Source organism: Buceros rhinoceros, unplaced genomic scaffold (genome assembly GCF_000710305.1).
Source record: "Buceros rhinoceros silvestris isolate BGI_N320 unplaced genomic scaffold, ASM71030v1 scaffold6451, whole genome shotgun sequence".
Classification (NCBI taxonomy): Eukaryota; Metazoa; Chordata; class Aves; order Bucerotiformes; family Bucerotidae; genus Buceros; species Buceros rhinoceros.
Window position 1 is genome coordinate 18747 of NW_010394885.1, and position 17990 is coordinate 36736.

Here is a 17990-nt window from a genome sequence, read left to right on the forward strand (position 1 = left end):
CCTTGGTAACTTGGCATGTCTTTCTATCAGTGGACGGTACTTGGATTTTCCAGAACCAGTCCTCTTTGCTCTCAATATTAACAAATGCATTGCCACTTAACCTGTGAAGCCAGGTTAGCTCAGGGACCCTTTTGCTTGGCTGCCACTGCTTCACCCGTGCTTGCTTTTTTGCCAGGGTGCCTTACGTGGTTATGAAGCTGAAGGCATGGCTTTTATTGCCACCTGAAGAGTGGTTTGCTTATAACAGCTTTTCCCAGATAATTTTTCCTCCTCTCCCCCCTGCCCCAAGTCATCTTCTATTTAAAGAGAATGCTGTTTAAAAGGTTAATCCTGCATTGGCCTTTTCAGCCATCAGCGCACTCGCAGTAAGCGTGGGTAAAGCCCTTCCCAAATCTTTGTCCGCGAAGCCAAGCCATGATGATGATGATGACACAGGATGCTGGTATCCTGTTCCCTATAACAACAGACAGATCCATAGTGAAATCCCTCGACTGCGGTAGGGAGTCAATCTTTTGCAAATGTACAATGCGGCCTTTGGTGGTTGAATCTGAGATACTCCATCTCCTAGTTAATGTATACTCACTTTTGCTAAACTAACAAGTTCCCATGTTAATCATACTGGTAATTGGCAATCAGGATCTTAATAAAGTAATACTTTGCATCCCCTCCATCTTTAGACCTATTATTGTGAAGAAGCTTTTAAGCAAATTATTTCTCCAGTGCTTTTTTTCTTCAGTCATTTAAAAATGTGTTTCTGTGCTACTCTGTGCCTAACGCCAGCCTCTTCGGTCATATTCTGTTTTAATGTCTTAGAGATCATCGAACTTGCTAGTGTTCTTTGCATGTAATCCCTTAATAAAAGGCTTTCATTAGAAAAAGTAAAATTACAAGGCTTCAAGCAAACTGTCTATGGGCGAGCAAGTGCCTTGCCCTGTGTTATGGACCTTAGTATAAGGAGTTGCTTGAGGATTTCTTTATAGCGTAAACATGCCTTTGCTCATCTTCTGACCATCATCTGCGTGGAAGAAATGTTAACCCAGGTTAATACATTTCAGTTTAAATACCAACTTTTTGGCCCAGTAAAATTACAAACTATGTCCTATAACAGTCAATTCCTTAAACTTTAATGCCTGGCCGCCTCCTTGGTGGGACTGGCTAGTTGCGCTACTGTCTTGCAGTGAATGGTTTATTTATTGCCTTGAGCTTAGAATGACAGTCTTGAAAAACTTACTTGGGAATGACTTTTTTTTTGTTCTTTCCCTTAACTTATTTACTGTTAAGATATTTGAATTGTCTCCCAGAAATTTGGTAGAAGCCTTTTATTTAAAAAAGGAAAAAAAATTAAAAGGAAGAGGCTTCTTGAGAGCTTAATACATTCTGGGAGACTGTTCTTATTTAACTTTTTTAATTTGATGCTATTTTCTGCCAAAGTTTAGGGAGGTTTTTTTTGTTTTTTATTTTTTTTGCTATCTTTTACTAATATGTGAAAGTGAATGGTGAGAGACTGTAAGAAATTAAAATGGCCTTCAGTATACTGCTTGTGTATTTTCTACTTCTCTTGTGTGTTCCTCTTTCCACCCCAATCCCAGAAGGGCCAGCATGAGACTTCTGATGCAAGTCATGAGAGCACTGTAACTGAGTAGTGAAAAGGCTTTTGCACAAGGTTACAGTGATGTGGGCAGAGCCGTCAAAGGATCTCTGCGTGAACACTTAAAGCAGAAGATGCTTAAGACTTTAAAACGTACAGCTTTATTTTTTTTATATATATATTTTTTTAAATCCTAAGATAAAGGAGGTGTTGGGAGATGCTCCCTTTCAGAGAACAGGACACATGGAAGAAGTTGGAGTTGCTAAGCTCTAGCTTTCTTGAGGAAATCTTTGGATTTATCATGTATAGCGAAGCAAAAATACTCATCTGTTAATTTGATATTCTGTATGTTCTGTGCCCTTAAATGTAATTGTTTTGAAAATAAAACTAACCTTGTTATGTGATGTTAAAAAGCAGACTTGTGTGCAATGTTTTAAAACTTTTTTTAAGAAAATGTTTGTATATAATTAAATGGTTGGTTTAATGTGCTTTAATTGGCCTAAGGTAAAGAGTAGTCCTAGAATGTAAACATATATAATTAGGATTTCTGATTTCACTGTGAGATCTCTGAACTCTCTTGTTTTGCAAAGTGGTTTGTTTTGTTTACAAAACACTTCCTAATATTTCCTTTATGGTGTTGGTTTAAAGGCATTTGCTTCACTTCTGTTCTAATATTGAATTCATGGTATAGTGACATCTGGTGACACTCAGCATTATCAGTTTCACTGTGTAAAGTCAAGACACTTTGAGCAAAAATGGTAATGATATGACAATTCTCTGTGTCTATGAATACACGTTTTTAAATGAGGTGGTTATAAAAATAGTTGCTGTGCAAAATGTTAGTAGTCTTCTTCAAGAAGAAAGCAAATTTTCTAATATCACTAGAGCAGTCTCTTCATTCATCTTATTTTTAAAGCACAGTGTCAAAGTGATGCTGCTTTACCTTGTATCTCTGATATAATGTTTTTTTAGATATCTGTGGAGTATTTTTGTTTTTTGTTGCTGTTGTATTTTTTCTGCAGATTTTATATAAAATACCAGTTAATGAATTGCCTTTTTGTTTTTTTAACTGTACAACTAAAATACATTTCAGACCAAAACCAAATGATATCATAGAGCATTTGAAACCTGCTTTTTCCTTGTCCCTTGGTTTGTTTTTGTTTTTGTTTTTTTTTCCCAAAATAAGCCAAATGGGCGTGTAGATAAGATCACTATAATGGGTCCAGGTCTCTTTTGGTAAAGTGTTATTTAAAGGTCTGTTAAGATCTTATAAGACATTATACTGAAAAAAAAATATTGTAGTAGGAATATAGATTTAGAAGTGTTAATGAGATTAATACAGCTTAATTATATTGTAAGTTGCTACTGTCCTTAATGACAAGCTTTTTGTCATAGAAACGATGTATGATAAAATAATTTTGGTCTAGTGTATAGAATTATCATATTGCTTTAAATCTTTGAAGTAAATCTGCAAAATTTTCATAGTTAGCATTGCTGGCCCTGTGTATACTGTTCTTTGTATACTGTATGCATATTATTTTGCCTACTGCATTAGTCTTCAAACTAAAACTCTTATTAGAGAGTACTTGGATACTTCAGACTGTGTTTCTTGCAGTTTACATTCCTTTACCATGGCATTTTGTCCTGTCTAAAAGTATTGTATGGAAATGTTTAAAACTTCTGTACAAAGTTTCAATAAAAATAGAGAAAAAAAACAAACCAACAGAATAGGTATTTGTGAAGCTATTTTGGAGAACCTGTCCATGATTATCATACGTGTTCTTACTTGTAGTAAGCCTTGTATCCCTATATATAAAGATACTTCTCATTTCCCCCCATTATAAACAGGCAGACCTCTTGAATCAGGGCATGGGCATTTGGTTAAATAAATAAAACAAACAAATAAACAAAAAACCCCAGACACCACCTAGATTCTTTAGAACTGCAAGAAGAACTTAACGATCCAAAATATGGGTGCAGAGTTTGGCTGTAAAGATTTAAATGCTGGGAGAAGGTGGGGATGGGGTGGGCTGGAATGGACTGATCTCACCTTTCTATGACCCGAAGCTCGGGATGCTGGCAGGACAAGGCTAGCCGCTTGGAGCGTCCTGCAGAGTTGCTACTTGCATGCAAAACAAAATACGTGTGAACCCTCGTTTAGCAGAGCAGCCTTGTTGGATATCGTGCAAAATTGTGTGGGGTTGGGTTTTTTTCTTATTTTTTAAATGCCCTGTTCAGCTGCTGCTTAACCAATTCTTGAGTGGGACAGGCAACTTCTTACTTGATTCTGGAGTGTCCGTAAATTCCTCCAGTTGTGCTTCCTCTGGGACTGCCCCAGCGTCGATGCCTCTGTGTCTGTCTTGTTTTTATTTTTGACTATGATCTAGAAATTGGCCTCAGTGCCCAAGACCTCTAAAGAGACTGTGCCAGCAGTCACGCTCTGAGAAAGATGTGCGTGATGCTGTCTTTTCCCTTGTAGGAAGCAGTTACAGCTTGTGGTAGTCAGTGCTTAGATACCGTCTTACAATTTTTATTTGAAAAAGATTAGAACATCAACACAGTTCTGGAAGCAGGTACGAGAGTCTTCCACTTCCTATTCCCCCTCATCCCAGTCCCCCATAAGGACATATTTGGATTAATAGCCGTGGAGATCATGGTATGAATCATTACTTCTTCATTGTTCAGTGATGATGGTTCCACAAGGAGTGGGGTGGGCCTGGTGTTTGATCACCTGTGGATTGGGGATGAAGATGTTCTTTTACAGATGGGGTGTTTGCAAGAATGGCGAGAGGGATGCTAACCCCAGATTTTCAGCTGCAGAGAAATCCTGCATTCATCAGAATTAGTTCTGGTATTCTTTTGCTGCTGTGTTGTAGAAGAAAAGTGGAAGTTTTGCTGTTATTTGTGGAAGAAATGGATAAAAATAATTTTTGGAGAGGAAGCTTTGGATTTGGGAAGACAAACAAGCAGATTTTCCTGCCTGCAGACTTGGTTTGGATTTGTGATTTACAGGAGGGATTGGGACTCTTGTGTTTTTGTTAGTTAGCTGTTAATTACTTTATTAGGTGATTATTCAGTGAGCAGCTTTCCATTTCATTGATTTTAAAAGAGGTTCAAGAAGCCTTTTTGTCGCCAGCTGGTTCCATTTGTATTAGATAGCAAAGACACTGTCAATCCCCAATTTATTGATGTTTTGAGACTTTGTTTCTTTGGATGTGGAGTCCTGGCCCAGGCAAGTTGTGGGCAGGTTCAGTAAATGCTGCAGCAGCATTTATGTTGAATGTTCACTGGAAAAACCCAAGGAGATGGTGGTAATGAGAGTACTCTTTGCCTGCTGGCTCTGAAATGAATTCTCCTTCCTTGGATATGGCTGTCCCGGTTTGCCCTGCACATGTTCTCATGCCAGGAAAGTGAACAAGCTAGGAGCTTTCAGCTCTCTCTCTCTGCTTGCCTAGCAAGCATGGGGGGTTTTTTGTTTGTTTAGGGGGGGTTTTTTGTTGGTTTTTTTTTTTTGAGGTGTTTGTTAGGAGTAAGGTGATAATTTGACTTCATGGTCTTGTTGTTTATAACCCTTTAATTTGTCAGCAACTACTTTTAATACTTACCTGAACCATGGAACTAGTTTTGTAAGTTAGGTTTGAGTATCCCAGTATATATGCTGTAGTGTACAGGAGAATTTGAGCAAGAAATTGCCAAAGTTCACTTTCACTCGTGCATACCAGTTGGTAGAAACAGTGTGACTTCCACCTTAAACACTATGTATACTGGTTCAGAGCCAAAGATACTCACTTTTTCTGCAAAAGCGTGAGGATTTAAAGATTATGGCTATGGTCTTCACACACTCTTTGGAAAGTTTTACTAACCGTGTTCAGCTTTTTCTTCGTCTTGACTCTTCTTTGTTCTTCTAGGGCAGTAAGGGTGTGCATGGTGGGTGTAACAGCAATGTGTTAGGAACCAGGTATCTAGCCCAAAAAAGATTTCTCTCATAGAAGGAAGCTCTTCAGTGGCCTAAACTAGTCCAAATGGTGCTAGTAATACACCCTTGATCTGGAGTGCTGGGGACTTGACTGGACTATATCCTGATGTCTGACAGCTACAATGGGTACTTGAGGTAGTTGCAGGTATTTCTCCCATGGTTTGACTATTACTGGCACTTCAAGGCTGGAAGCCTCTAGTCCAGAGAATGTAAAAATCAGCTGAGTTTGGCCTTCACAGCTATGCCCGTTCCTTTGCTGTAGCACAGATTTCCCCCAGTTAAGAGGTGCGAAAGCCGATTTGAAAAATGCTGAATGTGCCCAGGGCAGTTATGCTGAAGAACCCATGTGGGTTCGGAGCTGCCTGCATGTGTGCCGTGTTGGACAGCGAGCTGTTCCCTGTGGGAAAAGTACCAGGCTCAGGATAGCAGGGAGGCAGCTTGGGTTGTGAGCTCTGGGCATCTTGTGTACTGTTTGCAACGTACAGAAGCCCTTCTCCTCCTTGATAATACTACTGACTTTGTCCCTGAAGCACACAGAGAAGCAAATGGTACCAGCAGCGGGGTGATCCTGGTTTGATTTGTGTCCCTTCCCCGATTTCCAGAGAAGGTAGTGAATAGAGGTGCCAGGCAGCTGAAGAAGTGCTTAGCTCTGTGTTCAGGTAGCCTTTTCCTTTTGAACATTTGGGTAAGAGGATGACGGGCCTCAGCTTACCTTGGAAATGGCAGCCATCACTTTTGGACCCTTTCAGTGCCTGCAGGTTCAGTGTTGAGACTGCATTGATTTAACTGTGACTTGCTCTTTATAAGGTACTTGTATTACTTGCTTTTTAGTTCAATTAATAATTTCCTCTGATCTTAAATGTTGAGTTAAAAAATATTGTGGAATTTAGATTCTTTTAAGAAGAAAGGCAGATTTTGGAAGAGAAGAGATACTTTACTTAGCATTACTTTGACTTTGAAAGTTGGTGCTTCCTCTGCATCTAGGTCTCCAGGCTTCATATTTGTATCAGATGATGTTGCCAGTTCCTTGGCTTGTACCCTGTTAAAATGCTAACTAAAGATCTGTTTTGAGGATGGAGTATTATTTTTCATTCAGACTGAGTCAACTTTGATTACCCTCCAAACATTTTTGGAGACCTGCCTGCTATAACTTTCTTGGTATTTGCCAAATTAATTTCTAGATTAGTGTCACACTTTTTTTTTTTTCAATCAGTGTTTGATGGAAATACGAAATGGTTATCATGTTCGGGAACACCTGAGTTTCTCCCATTTGTTCCTTGTTCTACACTAGGAAAATCGTACTGTCATAGTTACAGAAACCTCTGTCCCTACCTAGTGCTGCCCTGTGTCGAGCTTTCCCTAGACTGATCCCTCCAACCCCTGTGCAGGTCTGCACTTCCAGGCAGGTGTCCAGAGTCCTCGCATTTTTGTTGCTCAGTTTCCGGACATCCCGGTTGCTCTCATCGGTCACATCCAGACTGTTTAAGCAGGGGTGCAGCATAGTTCCCACATCTTCTGTTTGCTTGATCTACCACTTTCACCTTTATTTTGATTTTTTTCGGAGTAGTATGTATTCTTCAGTGGTTGTACCCTACTTAGACCTGCTGTTTGGTGGTGGTGGTTATGCTTTTATAGTAATTGCAGCTTTGCATCTTGTACCAGGAGTTCAAGTTTGTTCCCTAGGCAGATAAAGAACAACCCTGCTACTAGCTGTGTTGTGTGCCTGGCTATGGTTTTTACTACTATTAGCACTATAGTTTTCTCTGCTGTTCATTCTTAATCTGCTGATTATTTTTTCATCTGTTTGCTGTGTCTTCTTGTGTACTAAAAACAGAGTGTGACAATTAAATGACTCTTTCCAGCTTCCCCTTGTTTCTCATTGCAAAGCTGCTCTTCTTATGCTGGTGTTGATCTTGGCTTGTTCACAAATGTATGTGTGTGTTTTTTATCATTTTCACTAGTAAGTTTCTAGTGCTTTATTATGTAATAAATGACAGAAAGGAGTTGCTTTTTCCTCCTAGTTTTGCTGCTCTTAAATTGCAGATTTCTTTTAAATATAGATCTGCATTCTCTGATTTCCACCTTAGTAAATAATCTCAGAACAACCTTTTGTAGCTGTTTAACAACCAAAAAAAAGGGATAATTTTATCCTACTATTACTGCATTGAAGGGATAATCAAACTAATTATGATGGATTTCTTTCTGTTTGTAACTTAAGGAGTTGTGCCCACTGACTTTAAATGCTTCCTGTTGAACTGAGTAAGTGGCCAGAAGAACTTGAGGACAGTCTGCTTCCTTTTGTCTCTCTAAAGACTCTTTGGAGGAGTTTTGGTGGCTTGAGAAGGCTTCTTTTTTAGCCCGTTCTGTTTTTAATATCCTTTTGACTGTCTGTCCTCTCTTGAGTTCACTCTGGCCAGCTAATGAGATAGAAAATTGAGCAGTGGCACAGAGTCCTTTCACATGGCTCTGCTTTCAGCCACAGCATTGTCCTTCCCTTTAGGATCGGGCAGGTGGTTCCTTGTTTTCTAGGAGACATCCGCATTAAAAAAAACCCCTTTATTTCAAGCCCTTGCCATGTTTCTGGACTGTCACCATGCTGTTCTTTGTAACTTCACGGTTGACGAGCTCCTGTCTGTTTGGCCTCTGGTAGAACAGAAGATACTTTGCCATCAGAGTATTCCCGCTCTTTTCTGTTTGCCTATTTTTGATACGCTTGCTGGTTGTCATGTGAGTTCTATATTACTGGTAAAAAATGTGCTACAGTTTTTACTCATGCTGGTGGTATCTAACTTCCCCACAAAAAGAAGCTGCTTTGCAGTACTTTCTCGTTATTACAGTGTGTTTGTGGCATCGATCCTGGGCAGTAATTGGTGGTGCACCCCCGTCCATTTCCATTTGTGCAGTCTGGTGAGGTGCTGAAGAAGGCTGTGCATTAAACAGCTTTCTGCTCACATCATTGGGTGATGGACCAGTTTTAAATAAAATGGACTGTACTCTTTGTGAAAAGGTGCCTGCTTATCTCTATGTGCGTCGTTCCGGCAGCATCGGCATCAGCTGTGTGGAGTCTCCCTGGTGATGCAGCTGGCAGGTAAATGTGGCTGCAGTGATCCTCATCCATGGAGAAAGCCAACGATACACAGAAAGTACGTTTTGTAAGGTACCCCTTGTGATCGCTTTGCCCAGCAGATTGACATGCTAGTTAACATGTTTCTTCTGGACAGCTCTGAGTTTAAAAAATGTGGGGGCGGAGGAGTGGGGAGTTTTGATCTGTAGACAACAGTTTCTTCCAGGGTAGTTTTCCAAGGAAAAGCCCTTGGACAGTCTGCAGTGACCTCCTTCCTCTTGCTTCCACGGCGTGGTTGGGTCTGTAGGGCTGTATCTTTCTGAGAACAAGATAACTACTTGTGGCTGAATGGTAGTGAACCGAGTTCACTAACAAAGGTCATCAAGTTCACTAAGGGTGAAGCTAGTTGAAAGGGTTCTGGCTTGACTTTGCACGCAGGAGGGGTAACCAGAGCTAGAATTACATACCAGGGTTTACGCGCTCTTGCTAGCGCTTCCTGCTCTCCGGCATGGATATCCTGGCGTCAGCTTCCATTTTTTCCTTTTTTTCTCCCCCATCTTTGCTTCCCCACATCTGTGGTACTGGAATTAGTGCTGGCTGTTCAGGAAAAAATGTTGTGGCTCCTGGGTTGGGAGCCAGGCAATACCATTTCCTATGTCCTCAACTGGTCTGGCTCTGAGGCAAACCAAGGAACCTGTGTCTGTGGATGTTATGGTTAGCAAACACTAGCCTATATATAGTTTATTTGATGGCTTTAGGCAAGCTATGATAAACCATCATCTTTTTTAGAGAGGAAGAATGAGTGGGATTACAGTGACAAGCTTTCAAAACCAACAATTAGTTTATGTTTTTAAAGTATGTCCACAAGTGGGGAGGTTGCAAAAATGCGTAATATTTTACAATCCTTAATGTAGAAATCTGTGGCTTTCTTTTCTTGTTCTTTTTGTTTTGTTTTGCTTTTAAATTCATGAGACTTGATCTTAGGCTTCATTGTGTTTAGAAACTGCACATCATGTTGGACGTGCATCCAACTCAGGGAATGTGCTGATGTGTTGGCGTGTATAAAAGAGACAAAACCCTTATATGTCATTTGAGGATATGAGGTATGTATGTGTGAAGCTTACCCAGCGACATTTAACTTAAACCTACATGGTTGATAGAAGGGTATGTCAGACAACTCCACCACTGGACGTATAGCTGTTTGTCTAAAAGTCTCAGCCGATTAAGATTTCTGGAACAGAGCTCTGTTTATGGATCAGCATTTTTTATACAGTGGGAGACAAGTAGCAACAGTAAACTTAACACTATTTTTATTCATTGACCTGACAGATTTCTCCTGTGATAATTGAGCACTGTGGAAGCTTCTGCAACCTAACCACACACAGCAGGCACAGTGGGAGAAGATTTGAATGGCAGATCTTATTGCTTTCCAGGAGTGTGTTTTCAAGCCTAGGGTGGGAAGCACTACAGGTGCACTGCAGTGCAGAAAATATTAAAGCTGTTAGATTAGCTGCCCTTTCTCTCCTAAAACTGCTCGTTTCCCTTACTAATGTGGGTAAGTAAAATCCTAATGGTTGGTGGGAGATTCTTGTTTAAAAGGCAAAACCTTCTAGATAGTAATGTATGACTAGTGCCTGCTTCACAAACTCAGTTGTTCTTGTTTGTCTTGAAGCCAGGTTACTGGTACAGTTCTTACAACATTGCACTATGGATGTCACTAGCAGCTCTTGTTACCCTAGTTTTTGGCTTGTCCGTGTGAAGCTGCTGCTTCACAACAAATGAGGGTGTCTCACCAGTAGCTCCTGATTTAGATGGGTTTGAGTGCTGAGATCCTGTGTTGATGGAAGCAGCATAAAGCCTGTCTAGAATTTGGACCAGCTTCTCTCACTTTTGTGCCATTTAAGTCAAGCTAAAACAGCCATAAGGAGCTTGGATAGAAGTTCTTCATGGCGAAAGTCATAAGAGAAGAGCCTGTACTCCCTCTCTGCCCTTGTGTTTTGGCGTTTGAGTACAGGGTCAAACAAAGTGGAGCTTCTACCTTTCTTTGGCTGTTACTGATGTTTCTTCAATAGCGTGTTTGAAAGAACACTTTCCACTTTGGCAAAATAACATGTGGGTGTGATGCAGAATAAAAGATTCTGTTCTGTGCTGTCTCCTAGTTGCTGGCATTGTTGCGAAGACACTACTTGATCTCCTTACTTGGCTTCTCTTGATTCTGTTCCTGAGCCTCAGCTCTGTCAGCTCAGCCAAGAGATTTCGCAGTCACCTTTCCCACTCCCTGAATGGTACTTGCTCAAAGTACTGAGGGAGTAACGCGCTATAGCGGACTGGAAGAACACTTCCCAGTTCTTCTCTGGTAGTATTTGCTTATCCTTCTCCTTGGGTTTGTGGAGTGAGAGAGAGAGAGGACTTTAGAAATTTATGCTCCTATAACATTTGTGAGAATGGCTTGCTTTGTGGCAAGAAGCCAAAAAGAGTTGTAAGGAGACCCAATTAGTTCTGCAAATGTTTTGGGGAAGGAGGTCCTGAGCATCAAAGGTGCTTACTTAAAAATAGCAAGTGATGATGGAGGGACCCATCCTACATCAACTGAAAAATAGTGTTATTCCTGATTTTGAGCTAAAATATGATTTAAGTTAATATAGTGTAACCCATGAACTCTCTTAATACCTTCATCCTAACTTTTCACACTGTGACAAGAGATACCTTTGGTATTTGTTTGTTGTGAGAAACAAGAGGTTTAATGCACTGAAGAATTTTGGCAAGGTAGCAACATTTCTTCACGTGTGAATGTAGCTGTCTGGTCCCTAAAATTGTTTTACAATGCAGTCTAAACATGTGTTGAAAAAAAATCCAAGCATTTTTGCTGACCTTCTAACTGTTTAGGCTCTTTGTATTGAAAATGGATTTCTCAAACAGTTTATACAGCTGGAGAGGGGGAGTAAAATTTCCGATTGGTAGTGAAGAACAGTAGATGTGATCCCATGATTGACTCTTGACTGCTGCAGGGCAATTAGCCCATGGAAACGGGAAAAAGTTTCAGGCCATCTGTACTTCAGGTCTTTCAAAGAGCAGTCAACATTGCAAAACGTCCTAAGTGGAACATCTCTGCTCTGCATTTGGAGGCTCTTTAGTATCACCTTGTATCCTCGGGGAAAAAGAAAGAGAGATTTCACACGTCAAAGCATGGGCTGCAACTGCATGGTGTGAGATTCTATTACCTTTTCCCACCGATTTCCATGAAGGGATCTGGACATTAAACAAGTTTTTCCTTAGTCAGGGTGTACTTCTTTACCTTAGACTTGAGAAACTAACTTTCATTTTATACGTAAGGTGATAGCTTACAGAAATTTTCTTCTGGCTGAGAAGGGACAGTGAAATTATTGTGGTGGTCTGACTGAACAAAATAAAACCTGACTAAACCTGAAAATAAGCTCTTTCATTACTTTCCCATTTACAGCTGTTGCCATCTCATTGGATACAAGTAGACTTGGGAATGTGTCTGGATGCGAAACACTGCAAGAAATGCAGAATAAAGCTATAAAGTTTGGTGTGTGTTCAGTTGGACATCCATTTAGTTTCCTCTCTCTGTGGGAGATCTATTTCTTAAGATACTTCTTGTTCCCTTGAGTGTGTAAGTTTGCATTTGCTTCCAAAACATTCTAATTTGTACTTTATTAACATTTTCATAGATATTGTTGAGTGTCATTACTGAAATGATTCAGCGCTCTCAAGAGCTCTGGTATGCACTGAGCAAGAAAACGATGGCATCTGTTTTACCTACTGTTTTTTGGCTGCTTGTCCCTCAGACCTGTTTTTGTAAGGAGTGAAATCTCTGCATGTTAGACTAATTACTGCACGTCTGTTCCTTAACTCTTGAAAAGGCTTGGATATTGGCTACGCAGAAGTAATGAGAAGTGCAGTGATTTAGCTAAGGGTCTAAATATCTATTACATGCGTGCAGTTGAAATGACAACATAAAATGAATGTGGTGCTAATGGTTGTCTCTGTAGTCAGCTGCGGATTAGTGTCCCCCCATCACGGTTCACTTTACATGTTGCAGTGAACAATATTGGTAAGCATTCATGGTCCAGGGACCTTAAAGCTGCTGCAAATTCATAGTTGCTCTTTGCTACATGTATACACCTGTCCAAGGTCAGCCAGGTGAGTTAAATCCATTAAATATTTCTTTTTTCCTGTTGTTGTCGGGGCTTGACTTTGAAATTGGAGAGAACTTTGCTGTTGCCATAATCAACAGAGGAATTGGCTGTTCTTAATTTTCCGCCTTATGAGGAGGTCCGCTTCTGCTTCCAGTTGCCCTCTCAGGTAACAGAACCATGTCTTCTAGTGCTGAGCTGTGCAAATAACAGGTGTCCCTTCTAATCACATAATAAGAATAACCAGATTTGTGTACATTTCCCGCTTTCTCTCTCTTTTTTCTTTTTTTTTCTTTTCTTTTAAAGCCTGAGACTGCAGCTGTGCTGAAGCGCACTGTTGAGGCTCTTATGGAAAGAGGAGCTGTTGTGAGGAACCTAGAAAACCTGGGAGAAAGGTCTCTACCTTACAAAATCTCCAAGCACAAGGAGCGCCACAGAAGAGGAGGGTATGCATGATGCATTTTTCCTTAAAATCATTTAAGTGCTCCTTTAAAATGTACATAAGTTTAACTCTCATTGTTTGGTCTTCCTTGTGCTTTTTGGGAGTAAACCTGCAGTGTCTGAGATCTCAGTAAGGGCTTGTGTAGCTGTTTGTGCATGCGTGTGTTCTGCCTCAAGTGTCCCGTGTCTTTTATTCTGTCAGCTGTCACCTTGGTGGTGGTGTTCAGTCGTCGAGTTACAAGTAGCCTGAGTCTAGGCCTGCAGAACTACTTCCCCCAACAAACAAAATGTTATTTGGTTATGTCATTTTTATGTAACTGTTTTTCAAGCCAGTCAGGCTGTTTACTGATAAAAGTCCTTCTTAATCTCCTGGTGGCTAATTGGTGGGATTGATTCTTTTTCTCTAATGCTTCTGAACTAAATGTTAATTACCATGTGTACCCTGTAAGACTTTCTGGTGTTTCTGACACGGTTTTTGTTAAGGAAGTTAAAGATGACTGTGTGGCTTATGGCAAGTATGGTAAATGTAAATGAAGCTGTGAATTGGCATCTTGGATGTTGGCCTTCCCCTGCAGTGCGGGAGGAAGGTGCTCTGGATCACGCCCCTGCTCCTTTACACCAGTGTGTTGTGTCTCCTTGAGGCTACCTCCAAAATGGATGCTGGCTCTCGCAAGGACTGCGAAATGTTGCTAGGCAACCTGCACTGTGCTGGGGCTGCCTGCAGTAATCAAAATAACAATTAGCAACACTATCCTCCTAATCCCTGTAATGCAACTGTGCGTAATCGGATGGTTGGCCAACCTGCCTACCTACCGTTTTCCTTGAGGGGTGTTTGGCATGGGGGAAGGCAAGGTGACTCCAGAGGTGCACCTTTTATGAAGCCCTTCTTGGATCATCTCCCCAGGGTGACTCAGAGCTTCACTCCCTCTCCTGAGGACCTCTTCAATCTCCTGTGAAGTGGGAGTGGTGACAGCTGCCAGTTGAAGCAGACTGACAGAAAGGATAGGGGAGGAAATTTCCACCACGTGCCTGTTACTTAACCGAAAGCAATGGTGGTGTGGCCATGACCGTCTTTCATTCCTGATCTGTGGATCCTTTAAAACGTGGCTTCATTCTGCCAGTTTTGCATTTTAGAATGAAGTCTTGTTGCTTACACACAGGAGCTAATCAGAGCCTTGTCTCAAGACAGAATTACAAATTACCTTATGATCCTTCTGTTGCAGTAGAAGCTTTTTATAAACATTAAAGTCTTTTTCCGATGGTTTCAGCAGAACAAGGAGCTGCTGTTACTCCTCTTGTACAGGTGGGGAGCCAAGGCAGAGGGACTAAATTCCACTAATTTTGCATGCTGAAGTTGAGACTTTCAGCTTCTAGTTTTTTTTTTCCCCTAGAGTACTTAGCACTCTAACATTTTACCACTTCAGATGGCAGTTTCTTCTTGGCTTGGCTTGGTACTTCTGTAGATCAGATCTTGGGTTCTTCAGTCAGAAAAATAGAACCGAGCACAGGAACCAGCAACACAAGAACTAGGTAGCAGAGGTGGATAGAAGCCTTTTCTCCAGGGGATCTTTCAGACGTGTAAACCAGCTTAACTCATTTACTGTAGCAGGTTATGTACTTAATAAGCAGGATGAAGTGATTTGTAGACTATAACCCTCTTCTTTACAGAGTCCTCGTAGCGGACATATTTTGTGTTCTGAATGAGGCATGGTTTTAGTAGTAAATAATCACAATCACGCCTTGAAACATAGGCAGGAGGCTATGAGATTAACGTCACCATCGCTGTTCCTCCTCTACCTCCCAGTTCAAATGTCTCTAGATATTTAGCACTCATTCTGCTTGCCCTGGATTTGGATCCTTTGTTTTTTAATATTTTCTCCCCCCTCCTTCTACCCCAAATTGCTCGGCTTCTTGAAAGGGAAAAGTGATTGGGAAAGGGTACTGCAGGAAATAGTTGTTTTGTGTGCTTTTTAATTAGAGAACTCAAATTCAGGAGACGAGATACTACAAAGGGAAGCAGCAGGCAATTTCAGTACCTGGTAGTGTTGGAGAATTGTATTTCTGTAGGTTTTGCTAGGAAGATTGCAGTTCAGTGTACAGGTATGATGGATTCCTGCTATACCATCCAACATTTTATATGTTCTGGAAAATAAGTTCCTCAGGATAGTAAACGTAATCTAGGGGTAGGAAGTGAAAAGTCAGTTCTTGATCCACTTTATAAAACCAGTCAGTTCTACTTTAAAGCATCTTTAAAAAGGAATTATTTTTTTTAATGGGACAAAGCTGAAAAGAAAAAGGCTGTTCGAGATACCTCACTAAGCTGAACATACATCTGTGCTTACTAAGAAATCCTAAGGTCTTTTCTCTTTCATAGCCAAATTTTGATTCTGTTTATGCTCCCTTTCTTAGCAAGTTGGCATAGAGTGGTGTATTGCATAGTACAGGGTGTCTCACCTTTTCGTTAGTCTGGGCTTTTTCTGAAGTAACTGAAAGGGCTTCTGTGAGAGTGTAAATGATACCGTGTGTCGGGTGGGGGGAGTGTTGAATCTTTCAAAGCTTTTCATTTTGGTGGGGTTTTTTTTGTTTATTTGCTTGCTTTTAATTTTTTTTAGTTTTGTGATTCTTAGTAGACCTTCGGCTATTTTATTTTCCGATGATACATAGATGGTTGGAGACTTATGATATATGCTGACACCTGTACTTCCTTGGACCTCCTGGCTGGTGAATTACATGAATATTAGTGGAACACACTATTTGTAGCAACAAATTGTATGAAAATTAGTGCAAAATGATAGTTGTAGCCGGGTCACAGCTAAATAGCTTGTCTCTTGGAGACAGCTCTTGTTCTAGTGACCACTGCACAAACTGTCTTTCCGTCACTGAGCATGGCAGGGAATACCCCAACCTGTGTGGCATCTGCCCGAAAAACAAAATGGAACAAAGCCATCTTCCTCACCAGCCCAGCTGAGCCTAGCTTTGCTCCCTTATAAAACCCCAGTGCTATCCAGGCTGTGTCTCTTAACCTCAAATCAAGGGCCATCAGGAGGGCAGCACCAGCTATTCCCAGGTCAACTGAGACGTGGTCTGTGGCATGCCTAGTAGTCATCCTTCTCCCAGACTTCTGCTATACGTTTTATTCGTTTAGTTAATTCCATTTTTAACTGCGATTCAAGTCTTTATGCACAGCATATCATAAAACTGACTGACAGCGAAAGGACACACAGGTGCCATGCGCATAGCAAAGCTACTGCTGGATTTAGCCAGGTGTTGGTAGTGTCTTTAGTGAACGGTGAAGAATTAAACTGGAAAATACATACTCATAAGTCAATAGGGAGGATAGTTTTCTCTTTAATAAAGCACTTTTTCTTTCCCCTCTGAGTTCCATGGTGCTTTGGCATCATCTGTCTTGGATATACTGCATTACAGGCACATTACAATTTAAGAATATCCAGGAGACTTTACGGAAAATGAGAATTTTACTGCTAATTGATCTGTAAAGCTGAGATTTTTCAAAGCCTGCCATAGGGGATTGTGGCCCGCAGCTGTCACTGGAATGAGCAGTTTTACTCTCCCTGGCAGCTTTGAAGACCTCAGATCATACGTATAATTGATTTGTTTCTTCTCAGGAAATTATATTCACTGAGCAGGTGGTGCCCTGTGCATTGAGAGTATATTAAAACAAATTTAGGTCTTTCTCTGAAATGCATCTCTTTTGGCAGAGAACAACCTCCTTTTTTTTTTTTGGAGACCTGATATTGACAGCTTTTGCATTTAAGTAATTATGAAAATAGTATGTTTCAGGAACTGTGTGGATATGTCTGAAGAACCAAACTTCTAATTGACTGGTTTACTGATACTTTAAACCAAAATTGAATTAGCTACCAATTCACACTTGTGGTGTTAATTGCTGCAGTAGAACATTAGTGTTTTACTTCTAAAGTATTTAAGAGAGCATTTAAGTAACATCTCACAAAATTTTAGCAACATTGTAGCAAATACTATTCACCTTATAGATGAATAAAATGTGACAAAGGCACACTGGTTCCAGTGTGGGTTGTGTAAATTTATTGAGGCATTGAGCCTGAGTGACTTGCCCGTAGCCATCATGTCTCTCCAAAAACAGTGGAAGGATGTAAATAATGATTGCCAACTTAATCTCCTAATGGGCAATAGATTTGTGCCAAATATTTGTTCTGCTAGCTACTACTTGTTTATAATTTTTAATTAATTGTATTTAAATTGCTTAAGCATGATGCGTTGTTTTTTAGATAGTGTGTTACGTGTATCAGGAGGTGCTTATTTCTGGAACAAGCAGAAGTGAACTGATTTAAATAAGGCAAGTACTAGTACTTGAATTCAAGGACTGTTAAACTCTGGATTTGTTGGCTGTTTAAGATGATACAGAAGCAATGAATCCCTCAAAGCAGCTTGCAAATAAAGGGTCCAGACCAGAGCTGGGTGATGACATTGCAGAGCCATTGCAAGTATTTGGTCAGCGCTAAACTGGAGAATATCACAACAGCTTGTAAAATGATAGATCTCAGTAGCACAGTCTGTGGATTTGCACTTTGTGGCATACCTGTTTTCTTTGGCCTTGCCAGGCCATGTCTTAATCATATGCTTGTGACACTTCATGCTTCAGGGCATCAGATAAAGGAGGTGGTTTGGGGGACGTGGTTGGTATGTAGCATATTTTTACAAGAACAAGGGTGGCTGCAAAGCAGATCTTTTAAAAAATAAGGTTCAGGCTCCTTTGGGAAAGAG

At 40.6% G+C, this 17990-nt stretch overlaps 1 protein-coding gene across 1 annotated transcript in view; it reads left to right on the forward strand.

Moving 5' to 3' along the window:
• The first annotated feature begins 12764 nt into the window (after nt 1-12764).
• Nucleotides 12765-17990, forward strand: part of MRPS6 (mitochondrial ribosomal protein S6) — a 12461-nt gene continuing 7235 nt past the window's right edge. Inside the window, exons 1-3 of the mRNA XM_010145367.1 lie at nt 12765-12792; nt 12887-12954; nt 13092-13231. Coding sequence (XP_010143669.1) covers nt 12765-12792; nt 12887-12954; nt 13092-13231 — 236 coding nt within the window. The remainder of the gene's footprint in view (nt 12793-12886; nt 12955-13091; nt 13232-17990) is intronic.